Here is a 22442-nt window from a genome sequence, read left to right as displayed (position 1 = left end):
CAATCCTCAGATGGTGAGGGTGGGCCCTGGTACCTAAGATAGTTCAGACAGCTCATGTAGGGGACAGGATTAGAACTTAAAATTACCTTGACAAATTAAAGAATTTGTCTGAAATCAAGACAAAAGTAAAGACAAGTGCAAAGTGTGCTTAGAAAGTAAAAACCAAATGAACCAATGCATGATGGGGAAGAGCCGGCTAGGTGGTTGTACTGCTGAAAAGGATCTAGAGATGAGTGGATTACAAATTGGACATGAGTCAACAATGTGATTAAGCTGCAAAAAAGTCTTAATATTCTGGGGTGTGTTAGCAGGAGTAATGTAAGTAAAATATGGGAGGCAATTGTCCTGCTCTACTTAGCACTGAGGAATCTTAGGAAAGATGTGGACAAACTGGAGAGAGAGGCCCAAGGCTTAGAAAACCTATGAGGAAAGGTTAAAAAAAACTAGGAATGTTTAGTTTTTTGGGTTTTTTTGTTTTAAGCAGAGGACTAATCAAGCACTGAGAGGGAATCTCAGCTAGCTGTAGCCATGTAGGGCTCATGACACATAGCGGAAGTGGGGCTCATTCTGGTCCCTAGAAGGAAGCAGCCTCTAGGGGTGTAGGTAGGATGCTTAGGGCCCCTGGAGTATAGAGCCCGGAGGGGATCCACGTAGGGTGGGGGACAGCAGCGCATGAAGGGAATGGATGGGTGGGGCTCAGTGCCCCACAGTGGAGTCCCCCTAGCTGCCTAGAGGGGGCGGGCCCGTCTCTATGGCAGCGGACGCCCCGCCCCGCAGCCCATATGTGCGCCCCACGCGGAGGCGGCGCTCATTCCGCGGCCGGGATGCTGCTGCCGCTGGGGCTAGTCGGGCTCCTGCTGCCCGCGGCGCTGGGGGCTGCTCCGGGAGCCGGGGGGCTGCTCCGGGAGCTGGAGGCTGCCCGGGACCCTGCGGCCTTGGAGGCGGCTCGCTTCGCCCTGGAGAGCTACAGCCGGGCAGCGGAGCAGCGCGGGGGGCCGGCCCGGCTGGGGACCATCCGGCGGGCGCAGGCCCAGGTGAGGGGCCGGGTGGAACGCGGTGCGTGTGCCGGGCCAGGGCCGGACCGGGGGTATCCGGCAGCCTGGCTGGGGGTGGGGAGAACGGACTGTGGTTCGTGTTTGCAGTCACGCACCGGGTGATGAGAGCCAGGCTGGGGAGGGATCTGGTCTGTGCTGCGGTGCAGGGCTGCAAGCTGCGTCGTAAGGCCACGGCGTCGGCTGCGCAGGGGTCTGGACTGGACAGGGTACAGGGCAGGGTGGCTGGGGTATGAGTTATGTAGACCAGGGCATGGCGGTGGGGTGCGGAGGGAAAGGCTGGGACATATGGGCTGGAGTATTGTGTACAAGGACTAGTGGGGTCTGGCCTGGGTTATATGTACTGCGGTGGGGGTCACAGTGTGTGTTATATGGCTAAAGGCTCTGGCTTGAGTTGTAGACTTGAGGGTATACACATTGATCATACAGGGCAAAGGGGTATATTGGGTTACATGGACGGGGATACAGGGCAAAGGGGCTGGGGGGCATGGACTGGGATAGAGGATTTGGCAATGACAAAAGGAATAGGGATTGCCGACTCATACCTGGGCCTGGTCTGTGCTAGAAAATTAGGTCATCTTAACTACGTGGGTCAGGGGTGTGACAAATCCATGCCCTAAGTCTCTGTGTAGACCGCGCTAGGTCAACAGAAGAATTCTTCCATCAACCTAGCTCCCGCTTCTCAGGGAGGTGGATTACATACAACAATGGGAGAACCCCATCGGCGTAGGTAGCGTCTACACTGAAGCGCTACAGTGGCGCATCTGTGCTGCTGTCATGTTTTAAATGTAGACAAGCCCTGAGATATATGGATCCTTGGGGTTGTAGTTGATATGCTGGGGTATAGCCTGGGCTATAAGAGGGTATAGCCTGGGGATAAAGACTAGAATATACAGTAAAAGTACTAGCAGTGTCGTTTGAGTTATATGGACTGAGTTAGAGGTTCTAGACAGGTGTACAGGGCAAAAGGACTGTGGGAGATGGAAATTGGGTTATATGGACTAGATAAGGGGCTGTGAACTAGATTATGTGAACTGGGGCCATAAACTGGGTTATGTGGATTGGGAGGAATTACTAATTTGTATGATTACTTATGTGTGTTTCTAAGGGCAGTTACCACCCTGTGAATCTGACTTTCCTTCTTAGTACAGTAACGGGATGGAAACAATTAGAACCTCTGTAGAGAGAGTAACAGATTTGTGAGCAAAAGGTTTATAAAGAATCATCCTGGCCAGATAAATGTGGTCGTTTCCGTAGCTAAACAAATGGACACATGGAGGATCCTGCCGTAGGTTGGAATATTACGAAAACACTTGCTGCAGTCTCTCGCAACATCCTAATTGAAAAATTAATTCACTTTGGCTGGGATCAGAGCACAGTCATGTGTGCTAGACATTCTCTATGAGACTAAAGAGATAAACAGGAAGGTGTTCGAGTTGGGGAGGTGCCTAATTAGTACCATAGGGCATGGCTCTATTTAACTTGATGATTCAGGAGAAATAGCACATGAACGAAATTTGCAGAAGATTCTAATAGTGGGATCAGCTGGAAATACTGTTGAGAACTGAAATAATACAAAACACTAATTCATGTTAGAAAAATGAGCTTTTTCATGGAGATCTGCAGCTAACATGTGAGAGGAAAATTAGTCTGAAACGCAGATACTCTAATGGAGGGAGAACTAATCTGATGCATCAGGCAGTCTTTTCAGTTGAGATAGGAAAGTATGAATGCCATTGTACAAGACACTGGCAAGGCGTCATCTGGAATGCCTTGTTCCATTTTGTTCTGGTCACTCATGTTCAACAAAGATGAATTCAGATTGGCCTGGTACAGAGAAGGGCTCCCAGGCTGATGATCAGGGGCATGGAAAGCTGATTTTATGAGTGGAGACTGAAAGAGCTTGGATTAGTTTAGCCTGACCAGGCAAAGGCTGAGAGGGGATCTGTTGCTCTGTCTAGGTACAGTGGGGGAAACTCCACAGAGGGAGAACAGCTATTGAAGCTAAAGGACAATGTTGGCCGAAGAACAAATTGGGATAAACTGGCCAGGAATCAACTGAGGCTGGAAATGAGAAGAAGGTTTGTGCCCATCAGAGGAGGGAGAGTCTGGAATACCTCCCCATAGAAGCAGTGCAGGGCAAACAACCCAGCTAGTTTGAGGATGGTGCTGGATAAGTTTTGGACTGGATTCAATGATGGGGCGTTGCCTGCAATAGTGGGGACTGGACTTGATAACCCAGGAGGTCCCTTCCAGTCCTACGTTTCTATTGACTTAAAAGCTGATAAAAGAAAATACATGTTTCACACACCCTGTTGTGACCCTTTGGAACTATTTGCCTCAGGAAGTCATTGATGTCAAGAACTTAGCAAGATTCAGAAAGGGATTGGCCATTTATATGGATATCAGGAATATTCATTTGTCCTACATAATGATAATTTTGGAAGGGATATAAAACCCTGTGCTTCAGGGCTTAAGCCGATCTCTGTTAGAGACCAGGGTGAGAGCTAATGGAGTGAGGGGACGTTATCCCATATCTTCATACTGTGGGGTTCTTGTGCCTTCCTCTGAAGCACGTGGCACTGGCCACTGTCAGAAACAGGATTTTAACTAGACAGACTTTGGCTCTGATCCAGTCTGGTGCAAGTTTCTCTTTCAGGATAGCCCTGCGGAGACACCCCGCACATCCCCTGCAATCTTGCACTCCATTCTAGGTCCCTCAGCGCCAGAGGCATCCCATTCCAGGGCAGAGAGGGCATGGCATCCTGGGGCGGTGCAGGAGCCTGTCTGGCACTAGGTATAACATATGCTTTGCTTCCCATGTCCCCCTGTGACAGTAGCTAGTGTGCAGAGAGCTCCAGCCGCATCCTCTGGGGGCTGGGAGCAGAGTCAGTGCGGAGCCCTCACTCCAGCTCTACCCTGACTGGTGCAGGAGATATTCTCAAGGGTCAGTTTACTTCTATGCCAGGGCTCCTAGGAGCTCCACTAATACAAATACTAACTTTAAGATCCCTTTGCAGTGCCAGAGTGGCGTGACTGAGGAGTCAGACCCGCTAGTCTGGATTTGTAACCAGCAGGAATTAACTAACGTAATTAACAATATGTTGCATCTTTCTACTTAAGAAGTCCTGTAGAAGAGTACGTGATTAACCCTTCCAGATGCTGGTAAATAAGAAGATGCAATAATTTATCCACCCCCTTGGCACATTACAAATAAACCAGTTATCGGAACCCAAAATAGGGCAAAGCGTTCTAAGCTTACAGGAGACTTGAGAGGTGAGGAAACCCTATTCGGGTATGTCTGCACTGCAGGGGGAGGTGTAACTCCCAGCCCAGGCAGACGTGCACAGGCTAGCTCTGATTGAGCGAGCGTGCCATAAATAGCAGCGTGCCAGGGGGCACAGGCTGTGGTTTGGGCTAGCCGCCCAAATCCAGTCCTGTTGGAGATCCTAGGTATTACTCAAGCGGTGGCTTGGACTAGCAACTTGGGTACATTCCTAGGATCTCAGATGGGATTGCACTCTGGTGGCTAGCCACTTTTAGCATGCTAGGGCACGTACACCTACCCCCACTGGGAATTACACCTCCCAGCTGCAGTGTTGACACACCCTTAGAACTTGCTAATGGACCGTCATGTGCCCCTGTCAGTCGCAGCTAGGCCAGTAAAGGACTATCTTCTGGAGATAACCTAGTTACCGTCTTTACATCCCTACTGTGTTGGTTTCCATTCCATTTTACTTATGCCTTTGCGTTACTGCTGGGAACAATGAGGAACAGAGGAGGCAGTTTCACTCTTGTTTCTAGTCAATTTCACTTTTCAAGTTTGGCTAGCATATTGGAGGTCTGTCTAAAAATTACATTCCAATTCAACCACACGTTATTGGGCTGGATGCAGGAATCGCTGGGTGAAATTCTCTGTCCTGTGTCAGGCTCCTGCCTGATCATAGTGATCCCCTCCTGGCTTAAAATCTGCAAATTTAGCACAGGTCTACCCTCAAACTTCAGAGCAGTTCTGGGAGATCTTTAGTTTTATAAAGAACTGCTTCTGGTAGATTACTTTCTGATTGCATGTTACCTCTGTATGTAGCATTGATGAGACCAGTACGGGAGTAATTTGTTCAATTGTGGGGGCCACATTTTAGAAAGAATGTTGAAAAATTGAGAGGATGTAGAGAAGAGGGCTGGGAAAAAAATGCCTGACAGTGAGAAACTTAAAGAGTGCTACCCGTTTAGCTTCTCAAAATGATCAAAAGGTGACTTGCTCCTGGTGTGAAAGTACCTTCACAGGGAGAAAATCCTGGGTACTAAAGGGCTCTTTAGTGGAGAAAGGCAGAACAAAAACCAGTGGCTGGAAGTTAAAACCAGACACATAGCAATTAAAAATAAGATGCAAATTTTTACCAATTAGGGATTAACCCTCGGAACAAACTCTCAAGGGAAGTGGTGGATTCCCCATCTCTTGATGCCTGAGAGTCCAGACCTGACTGCCTTTCTGGAAGGTGCTTTAGCTGAACACGAGTTATTGGGCTTAACACAGGGGTGACTGTGTGATATTCTCTGAATTGTGCTATACAGGAGTTCAGAGTAGATGATCTAATGGTCCCGGTCTGGCTTTGCAAAATGATGAAAATGCTTTATATTCACCTGTATAATAAATAAGCTATGAAATCTGAACCCAAGTTTGTCCCAACAAGATCCCTGTAGCATCCCATGCTGTAGCGATGAGCCAGAACTTGGCTGTAATGAATATAGAGGGGAATCTTTATCAAGGCTGCGGGACACAGGCAAACTCTGGTGTTCTGTCTTTCACCAGTTCCCCATTTATTGTCACTGCATGCTAAGTTCTAGGCTGGGGTCTGCAGTAATGGAGCAGATGGTGCCATGCTCTGCCTACCTGAGAACTGTGCTCTGCTTGCAGGTGGTGAATGGGATCAAGTACTATCTGGATGTGACCCTGCTGAAGTCATCATGCAGCCAGTATGGATTCACAAACCAGGATGCTGCCATCTGTGAAAATTCAGTGGAGCCGGAGCAAATAGTAAGGACCAGGTGCTGGGTTGTGGTTTTGTTTTGGGTCTGTCACAGCTCCACCCGCTTGGCGCTACACCCCCAGCTTCGGCACAGCCTCTTGGAGGAACCACCTCAGTGTACCGGATCCCCAACGAGGGGGTGTGTGTCTCACCGCCTCCAGCACTCCTGCTTCCTGCTGTAATCTCTCTTCAGCGAGTCCGGCTGAGAGAGACTCCTGGTAGAGACTCGTTAATATACCTCACCCAGCCTTTGCAGCGACACTCAAACAGTGTTGTCAAAACAGTCGGGTTTATTAGTCAGCTGGAACACCACGTAGGTCGTCCTTGGTTAGCACAGAGAAATGAAGGTCAAAGACTAGTCCCGGTCCATTCTGGCCAGCACAGAGCCCAGCAAGCTGTAGCGAACTCCAGGTTCAGGCTGTCTCTCTCTCTCTCTGTCTGATGTCCTTGATTAGCTCCAAGGTGAGAGCCCAGACTCCATCCAGAAGCCAGTTCCTATCCCCCCACCTTCCCAGTCCTTTGTTCTGGAGCTGGGGTGATCTTGCTCAGTTTCCCTGCTGAGAGGTGAGGAAATCCATCTCCCTCTGGGTCATTGGTTATTAGGTGTCAGTGTCCTGGTGACTGGATTTGCCACTGGCTTCTTGGATTCTCAGTTGATACGGGGTCATCCTCGGCCAGTCCTTTTTAATGACCCATTCAGGCTTAGACAGACAGTCCTTCCCTCCCCCCCCCCCCGCCCCCCAGGCAGCCATACAAAAGGTAGAGGAAACTGAGGCACACATAGGGGCCATAAATATATGGCAGAAAAATCCTGTTTCATCACAAGGTCCACTTAATCATATCCACCCACTCTTAATAGGTCAATTAAACTGGTGTGACTCTAATGTCACATCACTGACCTCTGTGGGATTACAGCCAGATTCTGATCTCTGTGCACCAGGATAATTGTGGATTCAGCTCACTGATTTTCATGGGGTGATTGTGGATTTACACTGATATCACAGGTTTCAGAGTAGCAGCCGTGTTAGTCTGTATTCGCAAAAAGAAAAGGAGTGCTTGTGGCACCTTAGAGGCTAACCAATTTATTTGAGCATAAGCTTTTGTGAGCTACAGCTCACTTCATCGGATGCATCACGAAAGCTTATGCTCAAATAAATTGGTTAGTCTCTAAGGTGCCACAAGTACTTCTGTTCTTTTTACTGATATCACAGAGAGCAGAATCTGGGCAGAGATATTATGAATCACTGCCTTTCTCCTTCCCCCAGTAACTCCAGGAGGGTCACATCTCCAACTGGGTAGGAGCCCAAAGGATACACTTAATTTGCATTAAATGGAACAGGTATGATGGTATGGCTAATGGTACGGCAGCTCCCAGCATACCTTGCTTCATCTTGATTCAAGTGGAGGGCACTTATTGTTGAGCATGGCATCCTGGGATCTGTAGTCTTTGAGGCTCTGTTTTAAGAGAAGGCAGACAGTTACAATCCCAGTGAGTGGACACATTGGGAGGTCTCATCTGGGATGTGGGATGGTGTTTAGGGATTGGACTTTTCCGATTCCTGATGGGGATTCTAGAAAGGGATGTTGTTCCCAAAGCATGATGGGGGCAGAACTCTGTGGGTGCCCCCCCCACCCCACCACCCATGTCCTGTGCACATGCCACTCTTACAGGCAAACACATTCCTTCTGGTCAGAGTGGGAGAACTGGAGAAACTGGGGGGGCTTCGTAGCAGTGGCAGGATAGAGCTAGATCTTCCTATTTCAAAAGCAGCATCACTACTGCTTGATCTCCAGGAGAATTGCTCCTGGTGTTTACAGAAGGGGGGCTAAGACACACAGCTGATTGTCTTCTACTGGTTGAAATCAGAAGCAAGGGTACATGTGTATGTACATGCAAACCAGCGCCAGTTTCTTCAAGTATTAAAATGGGGTGTCAAAAGCAGGCAGTGGAGCTGAGGCTCTGGGAGATGGCTCTGAAACTAAACAGGGACGTTACTAACACAGAACCCAGGAGTCCGGTTACATTGTAAGCAACCTGCTGGTCTGTGTTTGTCCTGTGTCAGACTCTCCAGTCATTGTCCCATGAGCCAGGCCCCTGTCTGCTGAATCCTCTCATTCGTTGTCTTGTGACCTGGCATTAACCCAAACACGCTGTAACTAGAGGATCTTTTCATAGCTTTCATTAGTGGAGGATCAGCTGAGTAACTCGGGTGCAGCCTGTTGGCTGGAAGGAGAGGGCTGTGGAGTGAGAAGTGATTCTGCTCTTCTCTGGCATGCTTTCAGCTGAGAGTCTCAGAGCATTTTACAAATAAGTTAAGACACATGCACCCCATCCAAGAGTTAGGGAAACACTGGCCCCATTTTACAGAGTACAGCTGAGGGGCTTCCCCAGCATCACATGTTAGGAGCAGAAGTAAGAGTAGAACCCAGGAGTCCTGACTCTCCTGGCCCTTCTGTTCTAACCCAACAGACCCCACCGTCCTCCCAGAGTCAGGAACAGAATCCACCACCACCATCACCATTCCCTGCCAGTCCACTCGTCCCTGCTGCCTCAGGGCAGGTTTCTGTACTGTTCATTTATGAAATTCTGAGGCAAGGCCTGTTTTTCTCTCTGTCTCCTTGAAGTCTTGTCACTTTGAGGTCTGGAGTCAGCCATGGATGAACAGGAAGAGGCTGGTGAAGCAGGAATGTCGTCCAGCTGGTATGGCGGGTCTGCATGGGTGTCATCCCTTTAAAGGATCCTGACTAGAATGTAAACAAGAGCATTAAGTCTGGAATCAAAGCCACACCCCTCCACCACCTGCACATGGCCACTTCTATTTCCGGTGTGGAAGGAGCTGGTTATGAAAGCTTTAATCCACTTCTGGCCATTAAAGAGTCCTTTGGCACTTTCCCAAATAGCTGGCTGTTAATCCAGTCTCCTGGCCAGACTCCAGCTCGGGTGCTTCCACTCTGTTGATCTAAATTCCCCCCTTGTGGATTCCATCAGCTGTCCTGTCCTCCCCACCTCACCTGCTCCATAGCATTGCTGTGCACTATTGCAGAGCTGCCTTATCTCATCCCAGAAGTGGCTGCATATCAGCGATCCCTGCATTGGTGAGACCACTCCTGGGACACTGCATCCAGATTGGCTGACGAACTGTGAAAAAGATGGTGACAGCTTTGGAAAGGGTTCAGAGAAGAGCCACAATATTCATCCGTTCTAAGGCCGGAAGGAACGACTGTGAGCATCTAGTCTGACCTCCTGCATAACACAGGCCATAGGCCAGCCCTGAATTAATTCCTGGCTGAACTAGAGCAGAGCTTTTAGAATAACATCCCATCTTGATTTAAACATTCCTAGTGGTGAAGGATCTACCCCAGCCCTTGGTCTGTTGTTCTGATGACTAATTCCCCTCATGGGTAAAAATGTGATTCCCATTTCCAGTCTGAATTTGTCCAGCTTCTGGCTTGAATGATTCCAGTTCTGGAAAACCTGCCTGGAGTTAGAGACTAAGGCCTGCTGTAGACTCCCGTTTTGTCCTGGTATAGCTGTGCCAGTTAGTGGTTCTGTGTAACATAGACAATGTTTCACTAACCTAGTGATATCTACCCAGCCCTAGTGTGGATGCCGTTTCCTGGGGTAAAGGAGCTTTTACCAGAATAGCTTATTCCCCTTCCTGTACTGGAATAGCTGTACTGACCTAAGCATATCTATCCCAGTATAACTGCATGCACATGGAGAGGGTTGTACCACATTAACTAGAGTGGTATAGTTAAAGCAATACAAGTTTTGTGCATAGACTGAGCTTCTTAGAGCCTTAAAGAGGAAGATGTGAGTTGAACTCAGGCTGTAAGCGTGTCCCCAGGGAGGAGAGTTTGGAGAGCAGAGGGCTCATCAGTTCAGCAGAGAGAGGCAGATTGAGACCCAAAGGCTGAGAACTGAAGCTGGACAAGTTCAGGCTAGCAACGAGGTACATATTTTTAACAGGGTGGGGTTTAACTGTTGGAACAACTGTCCAAGTGATGAAGAATCCAACCTGTCCCTGCGAGTTTTTAGGGATTGGGTGCATCTCTAAATCTATGCTCTAGCTCAGCCACCAGATATGGGCTCCAGGCAGGAAGGGCCGTCGGAGGTCCTCTGGCCTAGGCTATGCAGGAGGTCAGAGTGGATGACCACAGTGGTCCCATCTGGCCTTCCAATCTGGGAATCTAGAACAGTGAATGTGCCCTCCAGTGGCTACCAACAGGATAAGGGACCTGCTACTGCTGCTAGCCAAGGGAGATCTCCTTTAGCACAAGCAATAGAGGCTGTTGGGCAGGGGTGGCCAACCTGAGCCTGAGAAGGAGCCAGAATTTACCAATGTACATTCCCAAAGAGCCACAGTAATATGTCAGCAGCACCGCATCGGCTGCTCCGCTCCCAGCGCCTCTCGTCCACCGGCTGCCCTGCCGATCAGCGCCTCCCCCTCCCTCCCTCCCCACACCTCCCAATCAGCTGTTTTGTGGCGTGCAGGAGGCTCTGGGGGGGGAGGGGGAAGGAGCAAGGGCATGGCAGGCCCAGGGGAGGGGGCGGAAAGGGGTGGAATGGGGGCAGGGCCTGTGGCAGAGCCAGGGGTTGAGCAGTGAGCACCGCCCGGCACATTGGAAAATTGGCGTCTGTAGCTCCAGCCCCGGAGTTGATGCCTAGACAAGGAGCCGCATATTAACTTCTGAAGAGCCGCACGTGGCTCCGGAGTCCCAGGTTGGCCACCCCTGCTGTTGGGCGTGAAGAAGATGGGCACTGGCCCTCATTCTTCCGAGGCATGAGATCTGTACAGTAACTGCGTCGGGGCTACCTGCAACGCTTGCTACTGCCTCCTCTTGTGTTTAGAGCCATCAGAGAAGGTCCAAAGTGCAGCCCCCCTGGAGCCAGAGGAGCCGGCTCATGCAAAGACACCAGAAAAGCCAGTTCGCTTGGAGGCCCTTTCCCAGGTGGGTGGCTGGCTGCCTCACTCCTCCTCCTCTCTAGCCCAGTTTGTCCTGTCCCTTGAGGGGCCCCAGTCTCTGTTCTAGTGATGGTAACTCATGTGGGGAGAGTGTGTTGGGCTGGAATTAGGACACATGAGGCCTCTTGCTCCCAGGGTAGGGCAGGGGGTATGGCCTGGATTAGGGGGGTATGTCACCTGGGGTGGGGGTACTCCTCTGGGTTGCATTTCTCCAGTCCCCTCCCGTGATATGCTGCTTCGTACCTTCCCCCATGCCACTGCCCTGGCCTCTGGCCCCACCCCCCTTGCCACCCTGCCCGTATGCTGTGCCTCAGCATGGCACCTCCTCTGGTTACCAGCCCTAAGGCTGACCTCCTGCAATGCTCCAGAGACAGACCTGCTGCAGGAGGAGACTGAGAATGAGTCTATAGCACCCCCTACAGCCAGGCACTCACCTGGCCTTGGCAGATGGCACATCTTCCAGCATCAGCCTCTCAGATACCACCTCCAGCCTTCCAGGTCTCTAAGTCGCTTGCTTCCGTGTCCCTAGAATGCATCCGTCCAGCTGATCTCACTGTTCAAAGACTTCCTGACCACCTACAAGAAGAGCTACAAGGATGAAAGAGGTGAGCCCCAGGTGCTGGCATATCTCTTGGGCCCCCATCCCACCACCTTTCCAGAATCCTGCGAGCCAGCTCCCATCACCCTTTCAGCTCTTCCCACCTTAGAATCCTTTGCACTGGCTCCTGCAACACGGCAGGGAGCCCCCTCTATCTTGGACACACTCCCTCTCTCACAATGACTCTGACTCCCTGGGTCTGTTGCCCTGTTTAGAAACCGAGAGGCGTTTGCAGATCTTTGCGGAGAACCTGGAAAAGGCTCGGACGATCCAGGAGCTGGACCAGGGCACGGCTGAGTACGGAATCACCAAGTTCAGCGACCTGACGGGTGAGAGGGTGATGGCTTTGCACTCAGTATGCCCATGGAGCCCTGGCAGCATACCCTACAGGAAAGCGCTAGGAGCTCGTCGCTCTCTACGCCTGGGGCCAGGGCTGGAGTAGCTGGGAGCTCTCCCCACAGCCAGCGCTCCTGCCCCACTCTCTGCAGTGCCCCCTGCCAGGGGAGATCATAGGCAAGTACCCTGGGCTTCCTGAGTCCTGGGCGTTTCTCCAGAGCTGCCCTCTGTCTCATTTCAGAGGAGGAATTTCGCTCCCTGTACCTGAATCCGCTGCTGGCTAAACTCCCGGCCCGGCCCATGAAACCGGCTGCCATCCCCAGCGACCCGCCTCCTGCCGAATGGGACTGGCGGGAGCGTGGGGCCGTCACTGACGTCAAGGACCAGGTGGGTTTCCATGGCTACATTAATCCGCCACCCCGACAGCCGCAGCTGCAGAGCTTAGGCCAACATAACCTGCTGTGGCACTCTGTCTCCCGCTAGTGGCTAGACCAGGTATAGCGGCTGAGGCGGCTAATGCCTCTGAGCTAATGTAACTGGTTTAGAACAAGCTGTCGAGGCTCAGGGAGGTAGATACAGAAGTTGCAGGTTTGATCCCTGCGTGCGACCCTTCCAGGGATGTCATGTCACCAGTGCTAATATAGCTGTCTCTGTCTCATCCCAAAGAGCACTGCTGCGAGAGGCCAGGCTCTGTGGATGAGGGGAAAGCGGTGGATGGGTTGTTCCTTGACTTTAGCAAAGCTTTTGACATGGTCTCCCACAGTATTCTTGCCAGCAAGTTAAAGAAGTATGGGCTGGATGAATGGACTATAAGGTGGATAGAAAGTTGGCAAGATTGTCGGGCTCAACGGATAGCGATCAATGGCTCCATGTCTAGTCAGCAGCCGGTATCAGGTGGACTGCCCCAAGGGTCGGTCCTGGGGCCGGTTTTGTGCAATATCTTCATTAATGACCTGGAGGACGGCGTGGATTGCACTCTCAGCAAGTTTGCAGATGACACTAAACTGGGAGGAGAGGTAGATACGCTGGAGGGTAGGGATCAGATACAGAGGGCCCTAGACAAATTAGAGGATTGGGCCAAAAGAAATCTGATGAGGTTCAACAAGGACAAGTGCAGAGTCCTGCACTTAGGACGGAAGAATCCAATGCACCGCTACAGACTAGGGACCAAATGGCTCGGCAGCAGTTTTGCAGAAAAGGACCTAGGGGTTACAGTGGACGAGAAACTGGATATGAGTCAACAGTGTGCCCTTGTTGCCAAGAAGGCCCATGGCATTTTGGGAAGTATACGTAGGGGCATTGCCAGCAGATCGAGAGACGTGATCTTTCCCCTGTATTCGACATTGCTGAGGCCTCATCTGGAGTACTGTGTCCAGTTTTGGGCCCCACACTACAAGAAGGATGTGGAAAAATTGTAAAACATCCAGCAGAGGGCAACAAAAATGATTAGGGGACTGGAACACATGACGTATGAGGAGAGGCTGAGGGAACTGGGATTGTTTAGTCTGCGGAAGAGAAGAATGAGGGGGGATTTGATAGTTGCTTTACCTGAAAGGGGGTTCCAAAGAGGATGGCTCTAGACTGTTCTCAGTGGTAGCTGATGACAGAACAAGGAGTAATGGTCTCAAGTTGCAGTGGGGGAGGTTTAGGTTGGATATTAGGAAAAACTTTTTCACTAGGAGGGTGGTGAAACACTGGAATGCGTTACCTAGGGAGGTGGTGGAATCTCCTTCCTTAGATATTTTTAAGGTCAGGCTTGACAAAGCCCTGGCTGGGATGATTTAGTTGGGGATTGGTCCTGCTTTGAGCAGGGGGTTGGACTAGATGACCTCCTGAGGTCCCTTCCAACCCTTCTATTCTATGATTCTATGACTGGAGTAGCTGGGGGTTTCCCTGCAGTCAGCATTCCCGCACCATTTCCTGATGGGGTTTGGGAGGGTCTGAGGGTTTGTGACATGGTCGTGTCACTCGTGGGCCATCATCTGTCTGGCCTTGTGTTTCCAGGGTATGTGCGGCTCCTGCTGGGCTTTCTCTGTCACCGGCAACGTGGAAGGACAGTGGTTCCTGCGCCGGGGGTCTCTCGTCTCACTCTCAGAGCAGGGTATGTGGCTGGCACTTGTGGCGTAGGAGCCAGAGCTGGACTGTGACACATATAAGGGGGATCCCTTATCCAGGGCCCTGTGGCTCTCCCAGCCTGCACTGCCCAGTCTTGCCACATGGGGAGCTCCCTGAGTCCTGGGCTGTTTAGCCAGGAGAGGGAGCGCATCGCATGGCTGGTGCCCCAGAGAGCCTGACCAATTCCCAGGCTTTCTGGACCTAGCTGGTTTCCCGGAGACGATGGCTCTTCGGAAATTCCTGTTAAGAGTCGATCCTTGCACCAGAGTGAAGAACCCAAACTTGCTTTGAGGAGAAGGGGGGTTGGTTGCTGGGTTCCTCCTCCCACTCCTTACTGGGGGTGGGGATTAGGAGGTGGGAGCTAATCCCCCTTCAGTGCCCTGATCTCCCCAGAGGTGTTTGCAGCTTCCTCTGTGATTTCAGCACTGTCAGCAAACCTGACCAGGTCTGGGTTGGTGGTAGAGCCAGGCAGCCCCAGTCAAAAGCGAGGGACCCTGTCGTGTTGAGCTCTACACAAGACCCTGACTGAGGTCGCTCCGTGCCCCCGGTGCTGGACAGACACACAGTGAGACAGTCGCTGCCCTGCAGAGCTTCCATTCTAACTAGACCAGGGTGAGGGCGAAAATGTGCACAGAGGGGGGAAGGAGCTTGCCGCAGGTCAGTGGCAGGGCTGGGAATAGAACCCAGGTGTCCTGACTCCCTAGTCCAGTGGCCCACGCTACCTGCTGAACACCTGTGGTGGAAAGAGATGTGGAGGAGCCAACAGGGGGTGGGGACAGCTTTGCGGCCAGCAAAGCTTTGGGAGACCCTAACAGAGCCTCGGGAGTGGCTCCAGCTGGCCACGAGCATCCCAGCTGCGAGGCTGTTCCCTGGGGGGATGGGAGCCTGAGAGCCTCGGGTCGGTAAGAGGCCGGTCTCTCTCCCTGCAGAGCTGGTGGACTGCGATGGACTGGACCATGCCTGCGGAGGGGGACTGCCTTCCAATGCGTATGAGGCCATTGAGCGGCTAGGTGAGTTCAGGACCATCCAGGCCCAATGCAGGGAGGTCAAGGCCTCATCCTGACTGGGGCAAATAGGAGAAGCTCAAGGGTTGGGCGGTTAAGGAAGATGAGCAGTTGTTACTAGCTGAGGTAAAACAGAATAGCAGGGTTGGAACTGAGGGGCATTGGCTGGGCTGTATGCGGGAGAAACCTGGGGCTGCGGTAGCAGGGGGCTGCGGGTCGGGATTGAGGGGCATTGGCAGGGCTGTATGCGGGGGAAACCTGGGGCTGCGGTAGCAGGGGGCTGCGGGTTGGGATTGAGGGGCATTGGCAGGGCTGTATGCGGGGGAAACCTGGGGCTGCGGTAGCAGGGGGCTGCGGGTCGGGATTGAGGGGCATTGGCAGGGCTGTATGCGGGGGAAACCTGGGGCTGCGGTAGCAGGGGGCTGCGGGTCGGGATTGAGGGGCATTGGCAGGGCTGTATGCGGGGGAAACCTGGGGCTGCGGTAGCAGGGGGCTGCGGGTCGGGATTGAGGGGCATTGGCAGGGCTGTATGCGGGGGAAACCTGGGGCTGCGGTAGCAGGGGGCTGCGGGTTGGGATTGAGGGGCATTGGCTGGGCTGTGGGTGGGGGTGATGGGGAGCCTAGGGCTGGGGTTGGAGGGGGCTGCGGGTCGGGATTGAGGGGCATCACAGAGCTTTTCCAGATCCCTGTAGTCTTGTACAAGCCCCAGGCGAGTTCCCTGCGGCAGGATCTGTCTCTTAGCCCCTGGCATTATTAACCCTCCCTTCCCGGGGATCGCTCCTTCCAGGTGGCCTGGAGACAGAGGGTGACTATAGCTACGAAGGCCACAAGCAGAGCTGCAGCTTCTCCGCCACCAAGGTGGCTGTCTACATCAACAGCTCTGTGGAGATCTCCCGCGACGAGACTGGTGAGTCTGGGTTCCTCCTACTGCCTCTGCTCTGCCTCCTAACTCCAGTCACTGGGGCCTGGTATGGGGAGGGAGGGAGACTCGGAGCTGCCTGTGGAAAAGACCTGCCCTTCCACACAGCTTTGTGTCTTAGGGTAGATTGGGACCCTGTGTTGTTTCAGGAGCTATCCAGAACTCCCAGGCGAGATCTTCCCCCACGTCATGCCAGGCGCTGCACAGACAGTCCCTGCCCTAAAGAGTGTGGGAGGGGAAAGGCAGGCACAGAGCGGGGAAGGGCGTTGTCCAGAGTCACGCAGCCTGCGTGTGCCAGAGGCCCAGAGAGACCTGGCTGCAAGGAGCACAGGGAACCTCATGAGCCGTGTGAGGCCGAGACCCCTTGGAGGCTGTTGATGCCTGGCGGATTGTGCCTCTCTGCCCCCTTCCCAGTCAGCTCTGCGATAGACCCAGCGCCCCTGCCACAGCCCAAACTCACCTGTCCTGTCTGTTCCAGAGATCGCGGCGTGGCTGGCGAAGAATGGACCCATCTCCATTGCACTCAATGCTTTCGCTATGCAGGTGAGCAGATGCTTCGGGGCAGAGCCACCTGCTCCCACATCCTTATAGACTGGGTGGGATTGCAGTGGAGTTCAGACTCGCTGGTTTGTTACAGCCTGGCGCGGGCAGGCGGGGATGCAGCATGTGCCTCTGATAAAGAGCTGTGTGAAGGCCCTGAGGCTGCTGACATGTCTTACCCTGGCCCTGGGGCTCTCAGAATGAGGGGTTAAAACCTGGGACCTGAGTTCTAGCTGAAGTCAGGTGGTATTGGATCCAGTGGGATGCCAGAGAGTGAGCATTCAGCTGGGGGGGGCTCTCCCTTTGCAGTCAGTACTGCCCCAATACCTGGGCTTGGCACTAGGTGGTGCTGTTATACAGGGCAAGGACTCAGTAAGGGGCACTCCGCATCCCAGAGGTGGTCAGCACTGGACAAGGGATCCCTGTATTACAAAGCCCTGTGCTCCACCCTAAGGGCAGCTACATCTCGGTGGCATTGTAGGGATCTGTGCAGTTAGCTCGCTAATGTTATGTTCCTCATCTCCCTCCCCTTCAGTTCTACAGGAGGGGGGTCTCCCACCCCTTCAGGCTCCTTTGCAACCCATGGATGATTGACCACGCGGTGCTGCTGGTGGGGTATGGGACACGTAAGTGACGCTAGTCTGGAATCCACAGGAGGGCCCCCCATGCCTCGGGGACGTTGATTCCCTAGGCTCCCTTAAACCTAATGAGCCACCTTGAGCAACATCCTGTTTCCCTCCAGGACTGGCCTTGCTGGCCCTTCCTCCGTACTGTCCAGCCTAGAGCAGGTAGTTCTCATTGCCACCAGCATGTGTCACTGTTGAGCCAAGTCCCTGCTGCTTCCAGCTCTCTCTCATGGATTTGTACTGACCAGAGGCACAGAGATGGGAGGTGGCTAGCTCAAAGGCATAGTGAGTCTGGCAGAATCAGAGAGAAACCCTGGTGTCCTGGCGCCCAGCTCTGCTCTAACCACTAGACCTTACTCCCCTCCCAGAGGTGGGGATAGAACCCAAGAGTCTGGGTACTACTAAGACCAGTTTCTATAATCTACAGAATCCCCCTTGCTATAAAAGTGGAAGCTGACAGCAGGGGCTCAGGCAGTGCTGGCTAATGCTGCAACACCCCCTGGCAGCCTGGGCTGCCCCAGCCATGTATCAGGAACTGTCCAGCCCCCTCTCCTCAAGCTTAGCCTTCATGATGGACCTTTCTACCTTCCAGGTGACCGCACCCCCTTCTGGGCCATCAAAAACAGCTGGGGCAAGGACTGGGGCGAGCAGGTGAGTCCAGTAAGAAGCAGCTGGTGCCCATGCTGTGGGTGTGGGCTGGGATAGAGACTGCTTGGGCCACCTGGCTTTGTTCCTCTACTCCCAATCCGTCTCCCCTACACTGGCTGCCTGGCTTTCCCATCCTTCCCCCAGCCCCATCTCCAGGGAGGGGAGGCTAGGCATCCTCCCAGGAGCAGCTCATGCTGCCCTCCCTCTGTTTTCTCCCACGTTTCCAGCCTGGCCTAGTTCCCCAGTATCATCCCTGGCAGCAGAGAGCCAGGGCTGGGCAGCGGTGGATAGAAAAGGGGATCTTCCTCAGGGCTGCTGGACACAGACCAGTCCTTGTGGTTCTCCTGGGATTCCCAGCCTGCACCTCCCAGTCTTGCCACAGGGAGGTGCACAAAGCTAAGCCACAACGAGCAGGTGCTGGGTGAATTAGGCCTGGAGTAGTGGCTTGCTGGCTGATGGGAACGCACCAACCCCTCTTTTTTTCCTTTTCCAGGGCTACTACTACCTGTACCGGGGCAGCAGAGCCTGCGGGATGAACACCATGTGCAGCTCAGCTGTGGTGGACTAGACACTGCAGGACCTCCCCCACCCCACCTCCCTGTGAATCCCCTCCTCTGTGTCTCACTACCCTGCCCCCAGTCACTGCCCCAGCCCCCCGGCACCAGCCGTGCTAGGGCCTGCTAGCTTCCCTAGAGCATAGGAGAGGGACTTGAGAAGGGGGAAGGGCCCTGGCTAAGCTGGGGGAGATGCCACAGTGTGGAAACGCAAAGGGGCCGGGGAGAGACTTGACTTGGGGCTGGCTGATCAGCAGGATGGGGGAGGCTGTGCCATGCCACCAGGGGGCGCTCATGCATGCATCTTGAGCCCAGAAGGGAGCCTTCTGCCCTGGAGAATGCCACCCAGAAAGAGCTGGGCTAGGATTTCCACTGCAGAATTTGTCCTTATGGGCCATCTCCCAGGGCTGCATCTTTGCAAGCTCTCCCACGGCTGAGGCTCCTGGCTCCCCCCCCCCCCCGCCAGCTGAGGTGAGTGGGACAGACTTTGTGGAGTGAAAGGCCACCTAGAGTGGGATGCTGATGGCACTGGAGCTGCTGCCCAATCTACGCTGCAGTCCCTTGGGCCTCCTCCAGCCATGGGTTTGTGCAATATCCTGGAAGGGTGTGCCACTCATCTCGTGTTCCTCCCCCTGCCCCACTGAGCTGGAACCAGGGGTCTTGGCTCCCAACACGAGGACTGCTTTTCAACCCACGCTCTGGAGGCAGCTCGCTCTCTCCTGGCAGAGGAATGTTCCCCACCTGGTTTGCTTTCGTTGGTGGATTCAACACCGTCCCTGCAAGCTGTGTCTGTTCCCATCTGCGGGGGAGGCACTCTGGAAAGCTGGAAACCCTAATTTCCATATGCCATCCCTGGCCCTAATTCTGATACACTGCCCCTGGCTGGAGCTGCTGCTTCTCTCTGGAACAGGAGCTGGGCCTGCTGGTTTCCATTTTTCTAGCCTGCCTGGCTGGGTCTATTACAGGGAAACACTAAGGATTACACTAAAGATGGGGAATTAAGCCCATGAAACTGACCAGTCTCTAGATTCTGCACCCCTCCCCGCCAAAACCATTTTTGCTCCTGTCTCATGTCTTGGGGCAGGGGTTTCAAAAGCTTCAATTTTGGGGGTGGGACCTTGAAGGAGCCTGGGTTTACAAAGGACAGGCCCTTGAGTCACACTCCCACCCAGCTGTGGCTTTTGGAAAACATTAATTGCGGTGCCCCAAATTCTCCTGGCTCTCAGAGAAATGGAGGCTGCTTTGCAGGAGGGTAGACTAGACTGCAGGATACAGCCAGGTTCGGCCCTAGACCAAGCCTGCCCCTAAATCCAGCCCTGGGTACAGCCAGCTACTGTTTAGCTGAGATTTCCTCCCCTGGCTCTCCTTTCACTGCCAGGTGGGCAGTCCTCCCTCTGGGCTCCCCTTACAGGGCAGAGCGGAAGAAAAGCTCCCTTAAATTCCAGAGCTCAGTCCTGGCACCAGCTTGCATGTGAGCAGGGCTGGCCAGCCAGGAAATCTCTCTTGGAGGCAGCAGTTCTCTGGGAGGGTGGGGGAAGGGAGCTTGGAGCACTGCATGCTGGGAGTTATAGTCCACCCACGTCACACACGTGCTGTATTTTTCAGGTTTCAGAGTAGCAGCCGTGTTAGTCTGTATCCGCAAAAAGAACAGGAGGACTTGGGGCACCTTTTTCAGCCACTCTGGTGTTGTAATTTGGCTCTGAGCGAAGAGAATCCAGCTTTCCTTTAATGCCAGACTGGCTTTTCCAGGCTCCCAGACAGGAGCGTTAATATCCTGCCTGGAGCGGGTCAGAAAATATTTGATTTTTTTCAGTGGAAAGGTGTGATTTTTTTATTTTTTTTCAAGAACGCAAAAAAAAAAAAATTCATTCTGAAAAGCTGCCAAGCTGGGATCCTTGCATCTCCCATGATGCATTGTAGTCTCCCCTCTTGCTGGCTAACCCCAGTGCCTCATGGGAGTTGTAGTTTAGGTGCTTCTTGTGCCCATTCTCCTCTGCAGGCTGGGATCCTTACTCAGGCTAACCTCCCATGTTACACTGTGCTCTCCCCTTTTGGGGAGGCAAAGGTGGTGTGTCATGGGAGATGTAGTTTGGGGAGCACAGTCCGTAAGGGGGAATAGGGACACGAAGCATCTGAACTGCGCTCCACTGTGGCGTTGTGGTAGCCTGTGGGAACTGGAATATTTAATTGCCAAACTATTTTGATTGCCGGGTGTTTGGTTTTTTTGACACAGAAACAAAAACAATCTAGATTTTTTCTTCCACCAGAACCAGATCGTTTTCACGAAATATTCCTTTTGGTGAAAACGTAATTTCCTTCAGGAAAACCAGGTGGGTCAGACAATTTTTGTCCAACCTATATGCTGCCTCCACTGCAGCCTTGTCCCTTCCCACGCAGGGGGTGGGCAGGTGCAGTCTACACTAGGCCTCCTGGCTTCTGCTGCCAGCTCTGCTGCTGCCAATCTGCGTGGTCTGTGGGCAAGTCCCTTCTCCTTATCTGTACAGCAAACATGGGCTATACCCCCTCCCCCTCCCCGGGGTGCAAATTCATATAGGAAGCCCTTTGTTCAGGCAAAGTGTTATTGTCAGAGTAGGTGATCAAAGTTGGGGAAGATGGGGGGGGGGGGAGGAAGCTCTGTGGCTCCCTATGTCTCCTGCCCCACGCCCCAAGCACTGGTGTAAGTCCACAGTAGGATATGGTCGAGTAGGCCTAGCTGTGATCTCGCTGCTAAAACCGTTCCATTACATTTGATTCTTTCCGTTTCGCAGAGCCGCACGTAGCACAGGTTGGGGGCTCTGAATGAACGCTGCTAGAGGCTCGCTGCAGTATTTCCCCTCCGGGGGCTCCATGGTCAAACGCACTTTGAAAGTGGATTTGCACAAGGCAAGGGGGCAGTAGCCTTTTGTGATTCTGCTTTACGCCTGCCTGGGAAGGATCTAGTCCTCCCAGTGTGTTACCGAGTGACTGGGATTTTAGTGCCATATGTTACATCATCACCAGCCCAGATCTCTCCTAAGCAATAAAGAAAAGCCTGCAGGTTGTTGGGATTTTTCCCCCTCCATTCTGGAAACTCAGGACTGAATTAGCTGATCGGGGTTTCTGGCTCACGGACTGAAATGGCACAGAAAGGGGGCTAGAGTTCTGATCCATTGTGGGACTGAACCCCTGCTTAAAAGAACGGGCACTTGTCCCAGATAGACCACAGCAAGGAAGCTGCATGTACAGGTAGGATGAAAGTTCAGCGCACCATGGCCTACCTCCCAGACGTGGGAGGAACAACGGGCTGCGGTTTGTTAAGCACTTTGCTTTTGGAGGATGCTGTTACAAGCAGAGGAGCAAGGAGTGGGTGTGTGAGAGGCTTTTTGGTGGCAAAGTTGGATTTTCCCCCTTGTCGTTTGCATGGAGAAAAATTCTGCTGGTTTTGTAACAGAAAAATGCGAAGGGCTGTTCTCTGTGCCCGATCTGTGCACCTGGAGGAGAGGGAGGGCAGGCTGGGCCTGCCACAGAGCAGTTGTAGCAGGAGCTCAGAGCAATGCTGTAGGGTTTGATGTTCCTTGATCTGCGTTGTACACTAATAATAAATGATGAACCCAGTGCCTGAGCTGCATTTTCTGTCTGGGGCCGCAGGACTCCCTCCCCCCAAAACAGTAAAGTTGCAAAGCAGCACCCCTAAGTGGACTTACCATGGGCAAGGTGGAAGTGAAGTGAAATTGAGGGCACCTCCCTCCCTTAGACCACTATGATCACCCAGTCTGACCCTAGGCCTGCCCTGAAGTGATTCCTGGTTGAACTATAGCACGTACTTCAGACAAAAATCCAAGCTTGATTTAAAAATGGCCAGAGAATCTACCCCACACCCTGGGAGGTTGTTCCAATGGTTAATTCCCCCCAATACTAACAATTATTTCCAGTCTGTTTTGTGTCTAGGTTCAGCTTCTAGCCCTTGGAGCTTTTAAAGGTACAGCAGTTTTCACTCCCGCTCCCACCAGTGCAGAGGGATTTGAACCCATCCGTGGTAGTACTGGAAGCCACTAAACTATCCTTAATCTACGG

The 22442-nt window shown here is 52.8% G+C and overlaps 1 protein-coding gene across 1 annotated transcript; it reads left to right on the top strand.

Moving 5' to 3' along the window:
• The first annotated feature begins 782 nt into the window (after nt 1–782).
• On the top strand, nt 783–21978 carry CTSF (cathepsin F). Its single transcript, XM_077822534.1, has 14 exons — nt 783–1034; nt 5971–6090; nt 8708–8783; nt 10935–11035; nt 11579–11654; nt 11863–11976; nt 12225–12370; nt 13988–14084; nt 15028–15108; nt 15890–16009; nt 16500–16564; nt 17097–17187; nt 17780–17838; nt 18329–21978. The coding sequence occupies exons 1-14, from the start codon at nt 783–785 to the stop codon at nt 18401–18403; spliced, it is 1473 nt and encodes a 490-aa protein (XP_077678660.1). The 3' UTR covers nt 18404–21978.
• The last annotated feature ends 464 nt before the right edge of the window (nt 21979–22442 follow it).

This window comes from Eretmochelys imbricata, chromosome 7 (assembly GCF_965152235.1).
Source record: "Eretmochelys imbricata isolate rEreImb1 chromosome 7, rEreImb1.hap1, whole genome shotgun sequence".
Classification (NCBI taxonomy): domain Eukaryota; kingdom Metazoa; phylum Chordata; order Testudines; family Cheloniidae; genus Eretmochelys; species Eretmochelys imbricata.
The sequence above is the reverse complement of the archived record's forward strand: the minus strand, read 5'-3'. Positions and strand labels throughout refer to the sequence as shown.

Bases quoted from the DNA above. Each gene is read 5' to 3' on its own strand.
- CTSF (XM_077822534.1), top strand. From the start codon at position 783: ATGTGCGCCCCACGCGGAGGCGGCGCTCATTCCGCGGCCGGGATGCTG. The intron at 6,091-8,707 runs GTAAGGACCAGG...GTCTCCTTGAAG, and splicing joins CAGTGGAGCCGGAGCAAATA to TCTTGTCACTTTGAGGTCTG. The intron at 11,655-11,862 runs GTGAGCCCCAGG...TGCCCTGTTTAG, and splicing joins GAGCTACAAGGATGAAAGAG to AAACCGAGAGGCGTTTGCAG.